We start from the raw sequence: 23,964 nt of genomic DNA, 5'->3' as shown, positions 1-23,964 counted from the left end.
CATGTCTCCAGCTTCTCTTGATCTTCTCCATCAATTAGCCCTAGTCACAGTCTTGGGTTACAGATTGAGCTAAGCTCACTTGGTCCTCAGGACATTTGCACGTGCTATTCCCTCTGCATGAGGGTCACTCCCCAGATCTTTGCAATACTGGCTCCTTCACAAATATTGGGTTTCACTCAACACAAATATGGTGGCCCTCAGAGATGCCTTTCTTGACCATGTAAGTAATGGCCTGTTACCCACACATCTCCATCACATCATATCACAGATGCTTCTCGACTCACAATGGGGTTAGGTCTTGGTAAACCCATCAAAGCTTAAATATATCAAACATTGTGAATACATTTAAAACAGCACTCCTTGCCTACCAAACAGTATCCCTTAGCCCAGCCTTCCTTAATTAGCTCAGAGCACTTACATTGGCCCACATTTGAGGAAAAAAATCACTGAACACAAAGCCTATTTTATAATAGTTGATTTTCTCATGTCATTTATTGAAAAGATCAAAATTCAAAATTCAAAATGTGTTTTCTGAATGTGTGACAATTTTGTACCACTGCAGAGCCGAAAAATCCTAAAGTGAACCACTATTGAGACCATCAGTATCTTCGTGGTGTTACTAGTGTTTGAACTCAGGACCTCATGCATGCTAGGCAGGTGCTCTACCACTTGAGTCACTCCATCAGCCCTTTTATGGGCTGGTATTTTCGAGATTAGGGTCTTGTGAGCTATTTGCCCAGGCTGGCCTCAAACCGCCATGCTCCTGATCTGTACCTCCAGAGAAGCTAGAATTACAGGCTTGAGCCACCAGCGCCCTGCACTACTGAAATTTTTGTTAACCGATTTACTTGCTTATTAATTGTCCTACTTTTAGCACCAACTTTTGTTAGTACATGGCTGTGACTCCAGCGACTAGAATAGGGCTGATTGCACACTGTAGGCACACAAAAAAGAGTAAATGAATGAATGTCTGGAAGATGCAAGACAGAGGGAAGTGAGAAATAAATCAAGAGTCCATGGTAGGGCTAGTGGAGTGGCTCAAGTGGTAGAGCAACTGCCTAGCAAGCGTGAGGTCCTGAGTTCAATCCCCAGTACTGCCAAAAAAAAAAAAAAAAGTAAATTTAGCACGTGGGAAACCCTGTGTGTAATCCCAGCACCACTATTTAAAAAAAAATTTTGGTGGTACTGGAGTTTGAACTCAGGGCCTTGAACTTGTTAGGCAGGCGCTCTACGACTTGGGCCACACCCCAGCCCCCTAGCACCACTTAAAAAAAAAAAGTCCACAGAAAGTTCTAAGTCTTCATCAAAAGCCAGAACTCCAGGAGTTAACTAAAGTTGGAGAAGGCCTGAGTTGCAAACGGAGGGGGCGTGGCGAAGGAAGGGGGCGTGACCGAGCCGACCGGAAGCGGGGGCGGAGGCCCAGGAAGTGACGCCTCCCCCAGTCGCGCTGCTGGGACTGGTGCAGAACGGGCGAGGTCCGTGGCGCGGTGCGATGGAGAACGGAGCGGTGTACAGCCCCACCACCGAGGAGGACCCGGGCCCCGCCAGGGGCGCCCGGGGCGGCTTGGCCGCCTACTTTTCACTGGCGCGGCTTCCGTGGCACCGGCGCGTCCTCAAGGGCCTGCAGCTGGTGAGTCCGCGGGCGGAGGGCGGAGGGCGAGCGGGGGCCGGCCGGGAGTCCGGGGACCAGGGACCCGCGGGCTTGGGACGCTGCCGAGCGGCGGCTCCCCAGTCTGGGTGCTCAGGAAGCGGTTGTTTCCACACCCCAGTTCCTTCCTCTCCACCTGGGAAGGGGCGTTGCCCTCCGCCGCGGCCCCCTTTGCGGGGCCATCCCTCCCCGTGGAAGGACCCAGCAAGAGTCGGACACCCGCTTGGACGTCTCATATGTCCCTCTCTAGTTGGCCTCCATTATCGCCCAGAGTGCTTCTACTCAGACCACTTGGGGCTTTCTGTTTATCTTCTCTGGCTTTTGCGGTTTTCCTGGTACCAGCCCATTAGGGCAGGTTAACTTGTTATGTTAGGCAGTCTTGTATGTATGTGGGTTCGAGGTGCAGCGGTGAAGGAACTGCTTTTTTTGGTTATGTGCAGGTAGCAGAACTTAGATATATATGATTCTTTTTTCATTTCACTGCGTTACAGTTTATTTTCGGCAGTTAAAATGTGCCATAAACTTATTAGTGAAAATATAAAATATTAAGAGCATTTTTAATTAGTAAGCATTTTGATTATTAAGCAATTTAAATTAGATTTCAGTCGACACTCGTATTACGAGTGTCGTTTCTGTGTACTGTTTCAGCCACGGATGACTGTCATTTTCTGTAAGAGGAGCATTTTTGGAAAAAAAATCAGAATGCTTAGGATGTTTATGGGTTTTGTTTTGGGTTGTATTTAACCATTCCAAGTGAAAAATAGCTCATTGATTTCCGTAAATCCTTAACAACTCAGATGACCAGAGTTGAAATTCTTGGAACTGAGATGACCTACTTTTATTGGCTAGAAAAGCAGGAGTCAGGAAACTGGCGTTTCTTTTAGCCATCAGAATGATTGTATCGAGGGATGATTGGGAAATCACTTGGAAACAAGTGATAATGTGTTCCGTGGCACTCAAGAAGATCTGGACCTGTCTGCCCTCCCAGCCTTCTTCTAGGCAGTTCCACCCTGGCCACCTTAGGTCCTTTGCACAACCTGTTCCTTCCAGTTGGAAGGGCTTTGTTCTGTTCTTCCTCTTGTGGGTTTTCACATGAGTTTTAATAGCAGCTATGCCTCTGTGCAGTACAGTATAAATGTCTGTACATGACTAGTAGAAGGCTTTGAAACATTCTTGCTACAAAAAGAAGTCGTCTGTACTGATCTGATGTCCATTAAATCTCCTGCTTTTTGGTTGCTTTTGTTTTTCTTATTTAATCAGAAGTGGTAGGCTAAAGTAAAATTTCTCATTACTTTATTATACTTTAGTAAACTGTAGTTCCATATTCTCACAATAAAACACAACTTGAAATTTTGTTGGTAGACTTTTTACTGTATGCAGAAGTTAATTTGCCTTGAAAAAGTTGTTAGCTATTTGTTCTCCACCATTCATAAGAAGAAATGGGGAAGGAATGAAAACTGATGTGTCTTCATGAAATTCACTTGTTTGTTTAGGGGGAACTTGTAATGTTATAAGGATACTTTCTTTAATACAGAGTTTTAAAATGTTTTTTCACTACTGCCTTTCACTATGATGGTTGTGCTTTTGTTCCTGCTTTGTCTGATTTAATTATGTATTATGTCTTCATGATAACAGTATATTACAGAGTTACCCAGAAAGTCCCAAGGAAGTTATAGATGAAGTCCATAAAAACTGTCATCCAGCATGGGCAGTAGGGAAGGTCTTATTTGCCTTAACTCAGATTCTGTCTCTTGATTGTCTTCCTTTAGCTGATTTATTTTGAAAAATAGGGTTGAAAAGCTCCAATAAGGAAACATTGTAATAGAGAAACCCTAATCAGAAGAGGAGGTACAGTATTTTAGCAAGGAACCTTCAAACCTTGAGAAATGATATTTAAATTGTTGCACATTTACGTGTTCTAAAACTTAAAAAGCAAACATGATGTACTTGGAAAGTTCATACATTACAGTCCTAGGAGGTTGAATTGGATTGTCTCTGAGGTTCTTTACACTCAAGATTTTTTTTTTTGAAATCTCTGAGGCTAGGTGGGGCTTGCTGTTACAAATCTGAACACCGAAGCGGGGGTGTAGGCTCCTCCTGCACACACACAGGAGATTAGAGATAGAAAAGCACAGCTTTTGCAGTGATTAGAGTTAGGTAGCTGTGTTGAGTTTTGTCACAGGCTTGCCTGAAAGATAAGCATCTGCTAACTGCCATACACCCTTTCAGAGCTGAAGAAGAAATACTGTTTTATGTAATTAGTTTTCAGTTTATTCTGTCCATAGATTTGTCCTTATGCTTATATTTTATTTTTTATTACTTAATTTTTTTTTTGATGATGTAGAACTTAAATGACTAGTCTGTATGATTTTTCCTTTTTTTTTTTTTTTTTTAATGGAATCACATAAGGGCTGGTGGAGTGGTGGTAGAGCACTTGCCTAGAAAGCATGAGGCCCTGAGTTCAAACCCCAGTATCACCAAAAAGAAAAAAATGCTACATAAATGGAATCACACATTCTAAGATCTATTTACCAGTAAAACCATAAAGACTAGAGGTGTGGCTCAAGCAGTAGATCATCTGCTTTGCAAGCATGAAGCCCTGAGTTCAAACCTCAATCCACCCCCCACCAAAAAAAAAATACAAATAAACCATAATGACATTTATTCCATGTTCGTACACTCTGCTCTTCCAAGTTTGCAGTCCATTACCATGCTTGTATTTTATTTTGTGAGGTCTTTATTTATTTTGAGGGAGCTGGTTTTGCATTAAGGGGAGAATTGACATTTGGCAACCTAATTACTTGCTACTTAGCAGTGTAGTGACTTAAATATGTGAAATTTTCTGTCTGCAACAAGCTCCACATTGTGTCTGTGGCACCAGTTGAATTTATGAAGGCTACACAGCTCTGGAATTACAGCCATTCTTCAGGCAAGCAGTTTTGGGATTCACCAGTGATTTCAGTTTATTCAATTATAAATAATGTTATTCTGTAAGTAGCAAGAAATAACTCATTGAGAAGCAGTCCCTTTTATTGATGTTCCTTTCATTCCTTAAATGTGAAAATTGATGCATACTAAATTGAAATGCTATATTTTTGCCTTGAGGAAGATCCATAATGTCAGCAGTTCTATCACTAAACCTTTGTAAGAATAAATACTTGCTTAAAGCAGGGAGGTGTAGCCTGTTTCTTCAGACTGACAATTTTATTTGAACCTTACTTATAACTGAAGTTTTTATAGCATGTTCATTAATTCATAAATTCATATAGTTTTGAGGTGATGCCTTGCAATTAATGGCAAACAGTAAAAAGTTCTTAGAAAAATTTTTAGTAGTAGACCATTAAAGATAAGTGATGGAGAATTAGTATTGAATATAGTGACTATTGGTTTTAAAGAAGATTTAAAATTCCAGTAAAAGGCTGGGCGCTGATGGCTCAAGCCTGTATTTCTAGCTACTCAGGAGGCGGCACCCAGGAGGATTGTGGTTCGCAGCCAGCCTAGGAAATAGTTCGTGAGACCCTATCTCGGAAAACCCTTCACAAAAAAAAAATGGACTGGTGGAGTGGCTCAAGGTGTAGGCCTTGAGTTCAAATCCCAGTACTGCAAAGAAAAAAGTTTCAGTAAAGGTAGTGAAGCTGAAATGGGGATAGAGTAGTCATTCATAATCTGAATGCTTAAATCACCAGAGCTGTGCTTAAGACCATCTTTTAGTCACAGACTTCCCAGATGAACCTAGCATTTTTTTTTTTCTTGAGTCAGGGTCTGTATTTTGCCCCCCAGGCCAGTCTTGAACACTTGAGCGCAAGTGATCTTCCTACCTCAGTCTTTAGAATAGCTTTGTCTACAAGTGTAGATCACCCCCATAAACCACCTACCACCTTTGGCTTAAAATTTGTTTTTAGTATATGATTTAATAGCAAAAAGAAAATATATAAAAAACTGTGGTTGCAACTTGGAAAGCCCATTCTTACAGAACTGTAGCTCAGTTGTAGACTACTTGCCTCGTGTGCGTGAGACCCTGAGTTCAATTTCTGACACTGTAAAAGAAACAAAAAACAATCTTACAGAGAAAACCTACATATTCATAAAATGAACTTAGTAAACTGTTTTATGGAGATAGCAAGTACAGAGTGGGAACCAGGGGACATGGATTTTTATCTGTGCCTGGCTAATGCAGGCCTGGCTTACCGCATCAGAAGCTTTATTCCATCTGTAAACTTGAAGATGGAAAATTATATATTCTCCAGAGGTCCTCCCAATTCTAAAAGCTTGATAATTCCCATAATTATATTTGGGTAAAATTTTGTCCTTAGAAGGCGCTATACTGGACATATAGTTGTTAGGTACTTTAACATTCACTAAACAGTATTTAGTGTGATAGCTTCATGCTACTGAAAGCAAAACTGTTTACAAAAAGTAATAATTGAGCCTTTTTACATACGGTTACATTCATCATTAGCTTCTTATCTGTATCAGTGATGTTTTCTTTCTACCTATCCTTGACACTTCAGTATTTAATGGTGGTAATTACCCATTGGTTGAAATTCTCCCTTCCCTTAACCATCACATTTTTTTCTTTTTTAGTGTAAAGAGTATCTGTTTATTTAAAAAATCAACTAAAATGGGATTTAAATAAAATAAGCCACACTCCCACCCCTCATACACTCCCAGGCATCACTGTTTGACTTAACAGTTTGGAGTATGTTTACAGTAAGCCTTCTTATTCACAGATTTATAACACGTGGTTTTGACCAAAAGTGGTAAAAAAGTAACAAAAAATTTTTGTAAAAATTTTACGTTCCTGCGTGTACATTGCGCATCACGGTGGATGTGGAGAAGCTCTCAGTCAGCTCTCGGTCAGCTCTGCTTTGTCATCAGTTGGGTTAAAAATGTGTGATCTGCTGTTTCCCTGCCCTTCATTTTGTAACAGTCTGCCTCCCAAAGAGCAAGGTAAAGGTAATGTGCTTAATTGAAGTGATGAAGTGAGAACTTGAGATCTGTTGAAAGGCGCACGTCTTCAGCAGAAGTTGGGCAGCATCACGGGGAAAAAGGAATTGAGCATCTGCTGCAGCACTGAACTCTGCATCCTGAGATGCTCCGTGTTTCTCACCATAGTCTCCGTGGAACCATACACCGCGGATACCAAGGGTCCACTGTACTTGCTTTTTCAGTGTGCCTCGTTTTTTTATTGTTTGTTTTGTTTTTCCACACACTTCCTAATCCTGTGCTGGTTGCTCTTTTCCCTCCTACTCTGCACTGTAGATTTTCTTCAGGCTTTGCTCTTTGGTCTTATAACCTTTATTGAAGCAGGTAGCATTCCGGGGGCCTTCATCTAAAAGTACACATTCCCTTGCATGATCATTATGCACCACACCCAGTTCCTTTGCATTTACCTCATCGTCCTTAACTGGTTAGGTCAGCTCGTTACTGTCCCTTTACACTTACATGCAAATTCTTCCTTTCTCACATCTGGGGGGTTTTTTGTCTCCCACCTGGAATCTCCTATCCAGATTCTGTGCATCTCTCAACCCTGGTTTGGGTGCTGCTCTTCCACTCATCATTCTTCAAAACTCTCAACATTTTCCTGATGAATATTCAGTTATGGGGGTATAAAACATACTGATGTCTTATTGTTTATTGTACTTGATCTTATTCCTCCATCATATTATACTCTTGGCAACATAATAGTCAAGTACACTTTGTGCTAGAGACTTAATCATGCTGTGGGTGATTACAAAGGAAGGCTAGTGGCCTCTGAGATGGGAAGGCAGGAGGATGATAGCTTGAAGTGCTAATTTCTTGGCCTTTAAAACTGGGGACAGGTGCTAGTAAGAGCCAAACTTCACTCCCTTAGGATGGACAGCAGAAGCTGACTCTTAGTACTGCTGTGAGGCTGACAAGAATGCTTCTAGTTACTTGAGCCTGGCTTTGGAACAGGTGGATCCTGCCCTTTTCTTCCCCAGACCAGACAAGCAGTCTGTGCCTCTGTTGCAGATAAGGTGTTGCTGTCACGCAGCCTTCACAAGTGGTCCTGGTGATCTCATTTTTATAATAAGAGTGTCTCAAGAATACTAATTCTAAACCTCAATTAGAGTTTTAGACTGGTATCTTCTCACAGTTAATTGACTTTTATACATGCGAGATTTAATTTGGAAATCTCTCATAAACTCTTAAAACTTGCACAAAATTTTAAAAAGGTTAACAATAAGTGGAATATCAGACATTTATTTTTTAATTATACTAAAGTCATAAAAGTTCATTCTGTAGTTATAATTGCAGGAGATTAAGGAAATACATCTCCATGATGACCTCTGGGAGCTGTCTTGATATGTTACGTTGCATCATGTGTTGTAATTATTGGGACTGTCTCACCTAACATCTGTCTGAGCAATGTTTGGGTTGTGCAGGGCTATTTCATGCCTCGTTAGTTTACAGGAAATCAGAGCAATGGAAGCTCTTTTTGTCCTATAAATTCTTTTTAGTTGTGGGGATATATAAATTCTGTATTGCCAGGAAGGAGAGGGATCCCTTGAAGAGCTTACCTACCAATTAGATTGGACCTCTTTTTTTTTTTTACTTTTTTATTTTGATAAAATTACAGATTCACAAGAAGTTACGTCCTTTGTAATCTCTGTGTGTGTGTGTACGGAGGGGATAATTCTGTGTAATTTTATCACATGTATAGATTCCTATAGTTACCACCATAATCAAGATACAGAACTGTTCCATCATCAGAGGGCTTCTGCGAGTGTCACCTCATGTTGCCACACCTTCCCCCTTGCCCACCACTAATTTGTAGTAGCCACTATTTTGTTCTGCTCCTCCCTAATTTTCATTATTTACAGAATGCTATATAAATGGTTTCATACAGTGTGTAACTGAGGTTTTTTGTTTTTCTCTGGTGGTTGGTCTAGAGCATTTTCTAAATAAAGTTTGTTCCTTTTTATTGCTAATTTTCGATGCTGTGGATATGTCACAGTTTTAACTGTTGAAGGATATCTGCATTGTTTCTAGTTTGTGGCAATTATGAATAAAATTGTCATGAAAATTCATGTACTGCTTTTTGCACAAACATAAGTTTCCTTTCTCTGAATAAATGCCCAAGAGTGCAGTTGCAGGGCCACAGGGTAGATGTTGCTTAGTTTCTAAAGAAAACCTGTTTTCCAGAGTTGTTATATTATTGACGTCTTTTTTAGTGGAGATGAAGGGATAGATGCTTGGTATATACTGTGAAATGTATCTGTTGATTTTTTTTTTGGCAGCACTCTCATTGCCATTAATGTGTCTGGTGCTTCTTCTGGCCTCAGTGGTGCAGGATGGCATTTCCCTTTTAGGCTTTGACTTGAGTCACCAGTCATTTTCATGGTGTTGACACTCAGAAGGAAACTCCCTCAGTTTCCATGAAATCCACACAAACTGCCTGAGTGAGCAGTTTCTAAGCTGATAAAGAAGAGTTAGCCCCAGACCTGAGCCTTGATCCTCCCTTTAGAGAGCGTCTTTGCTGTCTTTACACCACCCATCTAGTTGGTTTCTGCCTAAGCATTAAAATGTGCCTGTGCCCTCCCATCTTAACAGTCCCTTCCCTTTGACCTCACCACAACAGCCCTCTGGCACTAGTTCCAAGGCACACTTCTGCTGTCTGTTCTGCTGCCTTGACTTTCTCTCACTGCCCGGAATTTCTTGATGATGTTGCCAGTAACTTTCTTGTAGCTCAGTCTAATGCATGTGTGTACATGTCCTCTCCTGACCTCTAAGTAGCCTGTAGTAGTCATTACCCTCTTCTTGTGGACTTACATTTTCTTACCTATGTGGGCTGCTGCTCCTAGTTCTTGCTGGTGTCCCTGCTCTCAGATCCTATAAAAGTTGGGATTCCAGCTTTTCCTCATTCTGGTGATCTGGTCCTCTCACTTGGCTCCTCTTACATCTTCATCTGCATCTCACACCTCTCCCCAAGCTCTAGATCCATGTCTCCATTTGCTTCCTAACTGCATCTCCATCCAACTCTTCAACTCTCCTGGTCATAGAACATTTCAAACAGAATTCTCTCCCTAGCACCCTTGCCTCTTAAAATGAAAGAGAAAAATAACTCATTCTTTCTGCAGTGAGGCACCAGCATGCTAATACCACAAGTACATGGTGAGTGGGGTATTTAATTGAGTTGCTGGGTAATCAGAGTTAACCATTCTCTAATCACTGTGCCAAGAGTCAGATGCCACACCTGCCACCCACAGCCTGTCATGGCCAGCAGGGGCCTCAGTTGAGGTGTGCTGTCCCCACCCCAGGTGATGCTTTTTATGGTCAAACATTGAATTAGATATTACACAAACAAAATCGAGTGTGAAAAGAAATTGTTTCTATGAAAACTATAGTGAATGATTTGGAAAGACTGTAAGTTACTAAAGTATTCATTGGCTGGGGAGTTACATAAGGGCAGCTGTAAAAGATGCACCAAACTAGTCTGACTGTGAAAAGAGTCTGTGCTCTGTTTCTCAAGTGCCCAAGATCTCACTCCACTCCAAATCACATTGGTCTGGATGTGTAGCCCATAAATAATGAGAGCCTTTAATGCACAAAGCATGGTGAGTAATTCCAAAGAGGAGACCTGTGCTCAAAGAAACAAGCACTTCAGAAGACTAGTGAATAAATGTGCCTTTTTGTTTTAAGAAAAAAAGTCACATAGTTAGAGTACATAAGTATTATCTTGCGTTCCACTTTATTTGTCCTCCTTCCGTTTGGTAAAAGCTGCTTCCGCATCTCAGTGCAGCCACCCTTCTCCATTACTGCTACCCCTGGACATCATCTTCCTTGATTTCCTACTTCATCTCCAGTCCCCTCTCCGTTTTGGAGCTGGCAAGAACTGTAAAAGCAAAAATCTCATCAATCCCTACCCCCCTTACCTCAAAACCCTTTAAATCCAGACCCCTTAAACTAATTGATGAGATCTAATTTCTGTGCTGGCCTTCCCTTCCCTCAGACTCTACACTGCGGTCATGTTGGCCTGACTGCCTTCCACAGTTCATTTGGGGAGGAAGCACCATGCTCTCCTTTTTGGCCCTTGTGTGTACTGTTCCTCTGCCAGGAACTTCTCTCCCTATCTTTCAGCCAAGATTGAACTTCTGTCCTTCAGATTTCAGCTTTCCTTCTGGAAGCCCTTCTGCTGGGCTTTTCTAACAACTCCCTGATTTTCCTGTTCTGTTCTAGCGTTTAGCACACGGTGGTTAATTGCCTGTATTCCCTTGCAAGGCAAGTTGACTTTCTGTGTAGATGAGGCTCATTAACTAACCTTGTTTGCTGCAGTCTCTGTAAATACTTGAGTGAACAGATGGTGGACTTTTTTGGTTTTGTTTTAGGGGGAAAAGAGGGTCTTGCTATGTTGCCAAGGCTGACCTTGAACTTTTGATCCTTCTATCAGTCTTCTGAGTAGCTTGGATTACAGGTGCATCCATCATTTACAGCTCAAGGTGGCATTTTTTGAATACCATAGGTTCTCTGAAAAACATGAAAGTAAAATGTTTTGCTTCTTTTGTAGCTGCTGTCTCTGCTGGCCTTCATCTGTGAAGAGGTTGTATCACAGTGCACTTTGTGTGGAGGACTGTACTTTTTTGAATTTGTGAGCTGTAGTGCCTTTCTCCTGAGCCTCCTCCTTCTGATTGTTCACTGCACTCCAGTGCACGACAGAGTCGATGCTGAAAAAGTCAAATCATCGGTAAGCCGGGAAATCCAGTCCCTCTTATGGGCACAGCTGTCTTGTAATCTTGAGTGCTTTTAATGTTCAAAGTGTAGTAATACTTTCCAAACTCAGCACCATAGAGAGACCCTACCCATTATTTCTACTCTGCCTCTAACAACTAGGCTTTCCTTCTAAGGCAAGATGGAGAGGGAAAGTGAGGCTGTGGTCAGAGTGACAGCCCTGCCAACAGTTTACAGTTACTAGTGGCTTCATCTCATTCACATTAGACGCTCTTTCTTTTTATTTCTCATGGTTCTATCATTATTTTGTCCCTATTAAATGCCAGACATCATGTTACACATTGGAGATATGAGCAGTGAACTAACAGGAGACTTCTGGGGGTTTAAACAGAACAACATGATGAAATTTTATGGGTTTGTTTTTTTTGTTTGTTTTTTTTTTTGTAGTACTGGGGTTTGAACTCAGGGCTTTGTGCTTGCAAGGCAGGTGGTCTACCTTTTGAGCCACACTCTCAGCCCTATCTGTTTTGATTTCATTCTAGCATGAAAAAACTTGTCTCTTTTAAGTGAATGAAGAATGCATTTACTGGCTCATTGTTCAGAAATTTCCTTTATAATAAAATTGTGTTGGGGAAGTCTTTCACAAAATTAGAGGTATTTAACTTTTTTTTTTTTTGGTGGTACTGTGGTTTGAACTCAGGATCTCGTGCTTGGCTAAGCAGACACTCTGAGGTACTGAACTTTCTAAAGGGAATCTTCTGACCCTTTGTTTTTACTTGAGTATAGTTTGGATTTGTGGGGTGACACGAAAATAATTCACGTAAGTCCTGAATTTAAGGAAGAAAGAATTGAGCAATTTGCTTCTTCATTTGCATCTGAGTTGTCAGTAGTAGTTTGTGAGGAATTGTATGTGTTATGGCTGACATAAAGAAATTTACATCTCTGAGGGTAAGGATAAAAATTAGAGATTTTAAACTACTAACAACAAGAGATAGCAGTATAAAAAGTTGTAGGATTCCCTTTTAAATTGATGGTGAGTAAGCACCTAACATACACAGAGTACTTCAAAAGGAAAGAAAAATGCTTTTTCTGCTAGAAATAAGATGAAATTGAAATAAATCCTTTGGCTTTGATAATTTTAATATGTCCTAGGGAAGAAGATACACACACACGGCCTCTGTGGGCTTTTTATTAAAAGATTATCTCCCATTATCCTCTGTCAGTATGCCCAGCCCAAACCATGAGTAGTGTTTGTATGCCAGTTAGAAATTGAGTATGTAATTTGGGTTGTGTCAAGAAAAAAGTCAGTCAGTCATTGAAGCTGTTTGAAATTGAAAATGGAAACCTTTGCTTCTATGAATCTAATCATACTGTGTGCCTTGTGTGTTTTCTGTGTGTGTGTAGGATTTCTACATTACCTTGGGAACAGGATGTGTATTTCTGTTGGCATCTATCATTTTTGTTTCAACCCATGACAGAACCTCAGCTGAAATTGCTGCAATTGTAAGTACTTTGTATTTTTAACTTTGTTTATTCTTGTTCCTTAGAAATACAGAATTTGGAAAATACTTGGTGAGTTTTACAATACATGAGAGTACTTTGTCTTTTAACTTACTTTTTAATATAATTTTGAATAGAAGACTAAAAGTAAAAATGAGAGCTTTAAACATAGAAACTTTAGAAGTTGACTGAGTTTTGTTACTAAAAATCCATTTACTCTATATGTGAATATGTTACTGCTAATGTATATCATCTTTTTTTTTTCATTCTGTTTTTTGCAGTACGGGGGTTTGAACTCAGAGCCTTCACCTTGAGCCACTCCACCAGCTCCCCTTTTTTCTTGTGATGGGTTTTGTCAAGATAGGGTCTCAAGAACTATTTGTCCGGGCTGGCTTTGAACCAAGATCCTCCTGATCTCTGTCTCCTGAGTAGCCAGTATTACAGGCATGAGCCACTGGTGCCTGGCTAATTTATCATCTTAATAAAATTTTCCGCTTCATCAAAGGCATAGCTATATGTCAGGTACTATTCTAGGTGTAGAGATACATAGGAGAAATGATTTGAAGGTTCAGCCCAATAAAGAAGATAGATAAGCAAACTGTAATATGAAATGAACCAGTAGAAGGTTGTCTAGACAGTAGGTTTTTTGTTGACTTGTTTGTTTTGTGGTCCTGGGGCTTAAACTCAGGGCCCCGGCTTGCTAGGCCACTTGAGCCCTGCCCCAGTCTTTTGGTTTTTAAGTGTTCTTTCTTTCACTTTTTTTTTTTTTTTTTTTTTGTGGTACTGTGGTTTGAACTCAGGACCTGGCACTTGTTAAGCTTGTGTTCTCTCACTTGAGTTACACCTCCAACCCTTTTTTTTTTTTTGGTTGTTTTTGAGATAGGTTCTAACATTTATGCCTGGGCCAGCCTGGATGGCCATGCTCCTGTTTACACCTCCTGAGTAGCCCCTGCCACCATGCCCAGCTTTTTATTGGTTGAGGTGGGGGTCTTGTGAACTTTTTGCCCAGGATGGCCTCAAACCACGATTCTTCCAGTGTCCACCTCTTGAGTAACTAGGATTATCCAAGCTAGTGTTTTTTTCATATGGGGTTCTGTACTTTTGCCCAGACCAGCGTTGGACTGTGATCCTCCTACTTCACCTTTCAAGTAACTGGGATTACAGATGTGCTGACATGTGACACTGGGAACAGCTTTGTTTTTGAGATAGGGTCTCACTGATTTTTTTGCCTTGGCAAAAAACTGCCATCCTTCTGCCTCTCATGCCTGAGTAGCTGGGATTCCTCAGCTAGACAGCGGTTTTCAGAGTTTATCAAGACTTTGTAAGGAGTACTAGACAGGAATAGTTTTTGAGGAAATCAGTTTCCAGAGTTTTAATTTATATCTGGTACAGGAGTCTAGCCAGTTCCTTTTCACAGTCTCTATTACCCCAAGAAAGGAAAAATTTTCTTTCCTGTCCCAAATCTTACTATCATGCATTACACTGAATTATAACACAGCACAAAACAAAAAAAAACACCTTTGAGTACAACAAAGGGATAATTGACAATAAAGATCCAGCAGCCTGTATCTGAATCACTGGGGCTAGATTTTTTTTTTTTTTTTTTTTTAGAATTCAGAATATTCTGGGTTTTAGGAAGATAATATCATGCATATCATATATTACACAGCATCTTCAGAAGGCCTGAGGCAGCTCTCTTTACCTATCATTAATATTTTTGAAGCAAAATAGATGAACAATTACAGTAAAAAGAATAAAGCAAAGACTATAGTCTTCATGTCAATTTTGAGTTAAGTGAGTCATGAAAACTTTTGAGTTTCTATAGCCTCTTGGGTTTCAGAATTGCAAATCAAGGCTCTCAACCCAGATTGGTATCAGGCAAGTGAGTGTGGATGACGAGCAGCGGGGTGGCAAATCCTCTTGCAAGTCAGCTGGTGTTCAATTACTGCTTTGCTTTTAACCAATTGAAGCTGCAATTATTGGAGTTGTCAGCTAATAGTAGGTTATTAAAACTACTTTTTATGATAGAACAATGCAGAAGAGTTCAGAGAACTGCACAGCTATGATATGCCTACGTATTCTCGTGATCACCGTTTCTTAGTACTTTCCTTTTTTTTTCCTGTACTGGAGTTTGAACTTGAGGCCTCACACTTGCTAGACAGGTGCTCTACCACTTGAACCACTCCACCAGCCCAAGCACTTTACACATGTAAGAACCAAACAGATAAAGTTAATGCTGACCCTTGACTCATTCTAGCAATGAGTAATATCTATCGCAGGATACCTGAACCAGTTGAAGAGAAATTTGAAGTTTTAATAGGGCATTATGGTTAATTTCAGTTTATATACTTATTTTTATCACAGAGATTGTGATAGAATGAATAACAAAATAGGAGTATAAAAATATTGCTATAAAATTCTGTGGGGTAAGTGAAATGAAGTTGAAGGAAAATTGAGTTCTAAGAGGAAAAAACATGGCATAAAGTTCTCAGCTATGAAAAAAGAGTTTATGTGTTCTTTAGATGTGTTAGATTGTTTCAGTATTTAGATCTTATTGGACATATTTAACAGTGACTGCTGATGTGAAGAGCCAATATTTAATCTGGAAGTATTTTATATATTTAAATGAGGGAGTCTGTTTAAAAAATAAGCAAATAAATAAAATTGGGAACTGTGTGAGCAAAAGAACCAGATAGGGCGAAGATTGTGTGATGAGAGGGTCCTGTATGGTTTTGATCTCTGGTGTTCAGAGACAGCTTGACACACAAAGTGACATCTGTCTACATTTGGGGTGTTCAGGAAGCTTGCAGGCAAGTAAAGGACAGATCAAGACTCCAGATTGGAGGATGATGGGTTTGATAAATAAATTTAGGTTGCATATGCCAGCAGCATCCAGGTGAGGCTGCAGAGCTCAGTTTGCTGTATGGTGAGGTGATACAGGATGTATCTCCCTTATAGAGTGGAGGGGATGGAGAAGGGAAGAGTCAGGGGACATAACACTGCCACAGAATGTTAGAAGTCATGCAGGTGCAAGCCGGGTGTTGTGGTGCACATCTGTAATCCCAACACTCAGGAGAATGAGGCTGGAGGATTGTGAGTTCAAGGCCATCCTGGGGCAAAAACAAAAAATAAATAAAATAAGGCCAATGGAGGTGGAGCGTTAGAGTTGGAAGAAACCTTAGTCATCACCTAGAGCAGTTTTCCCTGTTTTATAGAACACTTGTTTGGCCTCCGTTGCCTGAAGGGTTTTGCTAGTGAAGAAGTTCAGTTTGAATTGTGGTCCTTCGTCTGTTGACAGAATTCTCAAATGTTTGGTCATATGTTAGAAGAATACAATGAGGAAGTGGTTTAAGGAAGAGGAAGAATGTAGAGTTGTCATGTCGCTGTGTCATTGCAGTGTGACAGTTAACTGGGAAAGTGTATTTCAGTTAATTTAACCTAAGAGTATCTCCAAAAGGGAATTTCTGTTTTGATATTAATGACTTTATCCATTCTCACATAGGCTCAATTGCCTATTCATGTATTTCCCTGATCATGTCTGTTAGTCCTGTGTTTTATACCATTTTATAGGATTTTTTTTATCTATTGACCTTAGTTTCATATGTACACATGCATACATAAGACAGGGCATTTGGGGCCGGGTGTAGCTCATTGGGAGAGTGCTTGCCTAGCATGCATTAATTCTGGGTTTGGTCACCAACACTACAAAAACAAAACAGAAGACAGGACATTGTATTTTGTGGGACTTGGACTAATGGGAATTTTTGTTTTGAGCCTGTTTCCATTTTTTGATGGCTTAATTTTTTTTTTAACCATTAAAGAATAGTAGGTATAAAGATAAAATTTCTAAATTGTCTTGCTAACATGAAGCACTCACAGATCCAGATGGGAAATGTAAGATTATATTCCACATTTCCTCCGTAACATTTCTCTCTTATCTTTCTCAGGTGTTTGGATTTATGGCGAGTTTTATGTTCCTGTTTGACTTTGTTGCTATGCTCTTTGAAAAACGACAGGAGGCCCAGCTAAGAAAACCTGAGACTGCTGGTAGAGCAGAAGCCCTCACAGAACCACTGAACGCTTAACACTGAAGAACTGGTGCTGCAGAACAGAGCGGCCATTCCCCAGCTGCCTGCGCTCTGCAGGAGCTCTGCTGAACTTGTATGATTAATTGTTTAAGCCACTTCTTCTGGAGGGCAAGGGCAAGAAGCAGTTCTATCAATACTGGTTTGTGTGGCTGTCACTGCAAATTGGGTCACGGGTTTTTTAAAATAAGTATTGAAACTTGTCTCAAGTGGAGGCTTTTTTGTAGGAGAGGAGGACAGTTGTTTCCTTAAGTCATGTAGGTCAACTGATGATAAAGCTGTCATTGTGTGGCAGGACATTCTGTTACAGGCTTAGCTTCTAAATTATGCTTTATAGCTCTATAAACAGCATGATCATACTCATGTATTTAGAAATTGTTTCACTTTTAATTTGCTTACCTATTAATGATTTGTGCTGATTAGACTATGTTTTGTTATTGGAAATTTAATGTTTATATGAGATCAGTGCTTAAAATATTGGTCTGGGTTTTTTTCCATAATATATATAATACTTCGCTTTATTGTATCTCACTCAGCCTTAAAATTCTGTGGTAACATTTTAGAATAATTACTAACTCTTCTGAGACTTTGCCTAGCCTAATAGGAAATGTATGGAAGATGTTGGCATTTTATGCATGTAAAAGCAACATCAGCAGCCTCATGTTCATGTTGCACTTTGGTTGTTGAGATCAAGTGAAAAGAAAGATCATGTAATACATAGAAATATTGAAGAAACTGATAATCTCACCTAAGGATCAAAGACAAACAAGATAAACTTTTTGTTCTCCAGTACAGTGGAAGTAATTTTAAAAACAGGCTTTGACTGCTTAGTACTTAAGTGAAGAAAGATGAGTTCATACTATGAGTTAGAAAACTGTCAGTCTACCACTGGCTCAAGTGGTAGAGTGCCTGCCCAGCAAGCACAAAGCTGTGAGTTTAAACCCCCTTGCCACAAAGAGAAAGAAACAGTCTTTCACTCTGTAGGCATATGATTATTTCTACTTGAATTAATGCAGCTCCATGGGCCTTCTTTAGGGTTTTCTTTGAGCCATTCTTTTTAAAACCCCTGCCTCTGATTTCTCTTTGAGATGCTCCCTTTTCTGACTTTTTATCAGAATGGTCCATGTGCTCTTTCACATCTGGCAGAGGTGAGCCTCTGGCTTTTATTCTTTCTCATAGCCAGTTGTCTTCACATGGTCCAGAATCTTAGGCCTTCTCAGGGCATGTCCTTGTTCCCACCTGGGCATTGCTTGAATTTATCTTTAGAGGAGACATCTTAAGAAAGTGAGCCTCCAGAAACCCTGCTCACATTTGTTCTGTTGACCTAAGGGAGTAGTCAGACCATTCCCAAGAGACTTCACAACTACTTTTGATAATTGATAATTGTCTGCTGCAGGCAGGTTATGTTAGAGACACACAGGTGCAACCTTTCTGCCCAAATTGTACAGACTAGAACCTTTTGTCATTTTAGAGATTTGATCTGAGAGTCTAGTGCTGTGATGATGAGTCTGTATGTCAAGTCCTTCTGTACTTTGGTGGAAGTTTCCCAGGCTGGGTCTTCTCTCTGAAACCTTGAATCATGTTTCTAGGGATAGAATTGAATGTCTCCATCCTTTTTTAGTTTTTCACCTGACATTTATATTTTAAAGATGGCTTTCAGTTACATGAATGTGGCTATTGTAGTTTTCAGAAATTGGTCAGTCTGGGCAGACAGCTCCTGCTCTATATTACTGACTCAGTACCCTACTCATTTGTATTAGAGTTTGGATTTTATGCTTGAGAGATGATGAAACCAGTCATGGATGCTGTTTTTACTAGGCATGTCATCTAAGAGGAGAAATAGTGGAGTCTTGGGAACAAAATAAAGACTGATTCAAAGGGAACCAGTTTATGGTAGGCACTTGTAGAATTTCACACTAAACTGTACTATTAGTCATTTTAAATGTTACCTAGACCTATCTAGAATTCACAGCAAATTATCTGGGCTACCTCAGTCTCACCACCTGTGCTAGTCAGCTTTCTGTTACTATAATGAAAACCTGAGATAATTATTTAGATTTATTTAGGTTCACAGTTTTGAAGGACATGAAGTCCACGTTTTTTGGACCTGTGGTGGGGAATGTGTGGTGGACCAAGTTTCTTGCCTCATGGCATCCAGGAAGCAAAAAGGGAAAGAGTGGAAGAGACTAAGGTCTTACAGTGCCCTTCAAGGGTAAGCCCCAGTGACCTGTATGTAACCTCTGCTAGTCTACCACCTCCGTGATACCATTCTGGGGAATAAGCCTTTAATACCTGGGCCTTTAGAGGACATCCCAGTTCTGAACTGTAGCACCACTAGTGAGTACACTGGCTTAGTCAGCATTGACAGATATGTTCTGAGCTGGCTTCACACATGTGGAAAGTTTTCGTGGGGCTCACGCTGGGCTTTTTCTGAGGGTTCACCTTCATTCCTTCCATTGGTGCAGAAGGACCTCTTAATTGGACTTGAGTTTTGGTCAGTCTTAGAACCTTCTATCTTACTGTTTTTAATGGGATGTATGCATGGTCAGCCTTTCTGTTCTATTTGGAAGGAAATAGGAGTAAAAAGACCTGTGGTAAGTAAACTCAAAGGGAGCGTTGACCAGAAACTGCTGTTACGTACAGAAGAGGGCAGCCTCAGCGAACCCAAATTTTAGGATAATTTTTAATTAATAGCTGTGGCAAGTTTGTTATATTTTACACAAACAGATTGTTTGGAATGGTTCTTAAGAATTATAAGGGAAATGTACTTACAGTACAAAAACTTTATAATTACTGTACTTAAATTGTGCTTTATTGGGGGACTGGGAAATGTATTTTTACATTGTTTATAGCCAATCATTTTTGTATTTGTCAACTTAAATCCTGTGGGTCTTTTTTTATCTCTCTAATATCAAATTTTATAGTGTACTTTTAAAATAAATCTATTTAATTAAAATGTTCTATCTTGATAGTTGTTTATTGCAGAAACATGTTTAAATGAAACTTTCTGCATGGTTTTGGGAGTTGGGTGTACAACTTTCTCAAGTGCCTACATAGACTACTAGATTGTGGATATACCCCCGATGTAAGAGGAGAGGCAAGAAAAGACAAACCATTCCCTGTGTGAGAAACAAATCCCTTCCCTCTTACTGGGAGGTTAGAATGCACACTTAAGTTTTTGCTGGGTGGGTGGGAGCACACCTGTAATCCCAGCACTCAGAAGGCTGAGACGGGAGCATTGTGAATCTGAAGCCAACCTGGGGACCTGGTGAGACTCTGTCTGAAAAAAACAAAAACAAAGCAAGCAAAAAACATTTTTAGGGAGTCGTATATAAAAAGATTGCTGTTGACTAACTGCCTTTACATCTTTTGGAAGCACATTTGGGCTGTGCACCACACTGCTAGATGCGGCTAATAACAGTGCCACAAATAAAATGGGCTCACTCTGTTTGCAACTGTTTAATGCCGGAGAGAGTGTGAAGCAAAACCAGGGAGGTTCTGGTGAAGCTGGAACTGTTTGTGCAGTTTGCAGAATTCCTGCCTCCAGTCTGTGAGAATAACAAGGCCTTCATAGTCATCGGGAACTGCTGGAATTTGTGCATTCTTCAGAGGTTTTTGTTTTGTGTCTATAGAGAGCATTGTATTTATGCAGTAAGCTGTAAGGAACAGAAAACTTAATTCAATGTATCTTAAACATTAAGGAAAACTTCACAAGAAATCTGGGCAGGAGTGCCAGGTGCATGCCTGTAGTCCAGCTGCTGAGGAGACCAAAGCCTGAGGACCTGCCTTGGCCTCCTGAGGGCTGGGATTGCAGGTGTGTTCCCACCACACCCAGAAAAAGTGTAGTTTAAATTATCTTCCCACAAGAAGGGGAGTTCTTGCATAGGAATGGGTTTGTTTCTTTCCTTGCTTCTCCCTTTACACCTGGGCAGATCCACAGCCTAGTATTCTGTGTAGGCACTAAATATGGTTGAAACTATCTCCCACAACTCTGCAGAAAGTTCAAGACCAGCCTTAGTGGCTCAACAGCGTCATTGTGGACCAAATTGTTTCCATGTTTCTCTGCGCAGCCATCTGCTGTGTGACCTTTGTACTTATGGTTATAGCAAGATGGTGGCAACAAGTCCAGGCTTCATCTCTTGCACAAGTGTCTGAAGAAGAGAAGAACTTGTTCACCTTCATGCCTTCCTTAAGAGATGGTTAGGAGATGTTCCTTTGTGCACCGGACCCTTGGTGTACTTTGCTACTTGTCTTACTGAAAGATGTTAAATGCACTTTTTTTTTTTTTTTTGGAAGTACTAGGGTTTGAACTCAGGGCCTTACACTTGCTAGGCAGGTGCTCTACCATTTGAGCCACTCTGCTGGGTATTTTTGAGATTGGGTCTCATGAACTATTTGGGACTGGCTTCAAACTTCCTTCTGGCCTCTGCCTCCCAGGTAGTTAGGATCACAGTTGTGAATGACCAGCACCAGCTAAATGCACTTCCTAATTTAGTTATTTACATGGATAATGAAAGCACTGTGATTGGCTTAAAGTCCCAAGATTTCCCTGCCTTAGGTGTTGAAGAAACTTGTCTTTAAAGTTTATGGTGTTCTAGTAACTGAACATACTTGGTTCTGCTAGCAAAGGAATAGGCCATTGAGTTGAGCAACAGTGTCTGTCATAAACATGGTAAGATTTATGCCCCAACTAGGAAAAAAATAAAATTATGAGAAATTAAACCCTCAGTTAAAAAAAACTGATAGTCCTGACTACCCTGATGCAAAGTAGGAAAACTAACCTCTAGTTATAAGACTAAATTATAATTTTATAAGTAACATGTATCATAGAAAATGGGGTAATAGTAAAGGTGGTAATAAAAGATGCTAAGTATTGTACTTTCCTCAACATTTTTGCGTTGGCTTTTAATTTTTGATATATTTTAAGCACAGAAAGTTTAGAGGGTAATACCATAGACCTAATCTACCCATGTCGTGCTGTTTGCTTAAAGTTCCCTTATTTAAAAAACAGTTTTGAAGTACTGCTATTGCAAATCTTACTCTTCCTTTTTCAAGGGTAGATACTATATTAAATTTGGTGGGTATCCTCCCCATCTGTGTTTTATTTCCTGTGCTATATTTACAGATGTATGCATAAACAATGTATACCATGATGTTTGTGCTATATGCATCTTCTCATAGTTTTTTAAATAACCATTTGTAAATTTATCCTATACACGTAATTGTGGTTCATTTAGTATAAATGCTGCTTGGTAGGCTTTGTATGCTTATGTCAGAATTGATCCCCACTTTAACATAGTTAAGATTGTTTTGTTTTGTAGTGCTTTGGCTCGCACACAAGGCCTTGGGCATATTAGACAAACACTCTCCACTGAGCTACATTCCCAGCCTTTGGTTTTTTTGAGACAGGGTCTTAACTGTGTAGCCCAGGTTGCCCTTGAACTGATGATCCTCCTGCCTCCACCCTTCAGTGCTGGGATTATAGGTGTGCACCACCATATTTTGTTGGTTTTCAGTCTTTGACCATGTCAGTGTTCTGGTGAACAAACATAACCGTGTCTTGTGCACGTGTAATCGTTTTTAAGTGGAGTAAGAACTTCAAAGTAAAGTTGTTGGGTGGGAAGGCATGAACCATTTCAACATAGCTCAGTATTTCCTGTGGTTCTCCCCAAGTGAACCCAGTTACATTTCCATAAGCTGGACGTGACTGCTTATTTCCCCACTCATAACTGCCTTTGGTAGCTCTTAGCCTGACAGTTGTGCTAAAATGATGTCTGATTTTATCCTGTCTTTCCAGTGAATCTCATAAGATTTTCATGTTTTTGACTCTTCAGGTTTCCATACTCCTGTGAGTTTATATTCTTTGTCTGCTTCTCATACTGATTCTTTCTTCATTTGAGAGTTCTTGACATACTATGAATGTTATCCTTTGTTAAAAATATGCCTTGGAAATTATCTTCTTGCAGTCTCATTTATATTTTAAAATTTGTTTCTGTGGTAATCTCAAGGTCAGAAATGTTTTTCTGTACTTCTAAAATTTTTGAAGATTTGAATTTTTTACTTAGTACTTGGTTCTATGTCGGGTTTTTTTTTTGGCAGTACTGGGGTTTTGAACTTAGGTCCTCACACTTGCTAGACAGGCACTGTAACACTTGAGTCTCTCCAAGTGTTTTGTGTTGGGTTTTTTGAGATAGGGTCTTGTGAACTATTTGCTCGACTGGCTTCGAATCGCGATCTTCCTGCTCACTGCCTCCTGAGTAGCTAGGATTACAGGTGTGAGCCACCAGCACCTGACCCTACCTCAGTTTTTTGTTGTCCCAATGAGTGCCCCTTCTCTGATACACAGCAGATACACACCATTGTCTCTCTTGTTACCAAGTTGGTGTGTACTTGTGGATCTGTTGCTCGATTTCTTTAGCTATTTCTCTATACTTACAGCTAATTCCACAGACTTGATAAAATATGATAGGGTGATTTAGAAAATTGATCTATTTTGGCACTTCTTAATATAAATTTTTTAAAGATAGGTTTGGTAAGCTCCATTAACAACCCTTTTTTCTTTGAGAATTGCATTGAGTTTAAAAGTTAGTTTGGGGGAGAAGTTGGCACCTTACCTGTTGTCCTTCACCTTGAATATAGAATCTCTCCTGATACAGGTTTGTTACTATGTTTCAGTTTTGTTTTCTTCATGAATATTTTATTTCCCTGGCGCTGGTGGCTCACACCTGTAATCCAAACCATTCAGGAGGCAGAGATTAGGAGAATCGAGGTTCAAAGCCAGTCCACGCAAATAGTTCGAGAGACCCTATCTTGAAAATACCCAACAAAAACATGGCTGGCAGAGGGGGTCAAGTAGTAGAGCACCTGGCCTAGCAAGTGCAAGGCTCTGAGTTCAAATCCCAGTGCCACAAAAAAAGAGTCTTATTCTAGTTAACCTTATTTTTGTAGCTACCCTGAGTGAAATCTTTATTAAAAACTACATATTCTGAATGAATTATTGAAATAGTAACACAATTGAATTTTGATTCTTGATCTTGTTTT

General features: G+C 40.1%; 1 protein-coding gene across 1 annotated transcript; it reads left to right on the top strand.

Annotated features, from left to right (window-relative positions):
- Positions 1-1,431: 1,431 nt before the first annotated feature.
- Cmtm6 (CKLF like MARVEL transmembrane domain containing 6) lies at positions 1,432-19,879 on the top strand. Its single transcript, XM_020183690.2, has 4 exons — positions 1,432-1,630; positions 11,178-11,354; positions 12,743-12,841; positions 16,786-19,879. Exons 1-4 carry the CDS (start codon positions 1,493-1,495, stop codon positions 16,921-16,923), a joined length of 552 nt encoding a protein of 183 aa, XP_020039279.2. The 5' UTR covers positions 1,432-1,492; the 3' UTR covers positions 16,924-19,879.
- The last annotated feature ends 4,085 nt before the right edge of the window (positions 19,880-23,964 follow it).

This window comes from Castor canadensis, chromosome 5 (genome assembly GCF_047511655.1).
Source record: "Castor canadensis chromosome 5, mCasCan1.hap1v2, whole genome shotgun sequence".
NCBI lineage: Eukaryota > Metazoa > Chordata > Mammalia > Rodentia > Castoridae > Castor > Castor canadensis.
This window is presented reverse-complemented; position numbering and strand designations above follow the sequence as displayed.

Excerpts from the sequence above, each read along its gene's own strand:
- Cmtm6 (XM_020183690.2), top strand. The coding sequence starts at position 1,493 with ATGGAGAACGGAGCGGTGTACAGCCCCACCACCGAGGAGGACCCGGGC. Across the intron at positions 11,355-12,742 it reads CTGAAAAAGTCAAATCATCG|GATTTCTACATTACCTTGGG; the intron begins GTAAGCCGGGAA and ends GTGTGTGTGTAG. Across the intron at positions 12,842-16,785 it reads CAGCTGAAATTGCTGCAATT|GTGTTTGGATTTATGGCGAG; the intron begins GTAAGTACTTTG and ends TATCTTTCTCAG.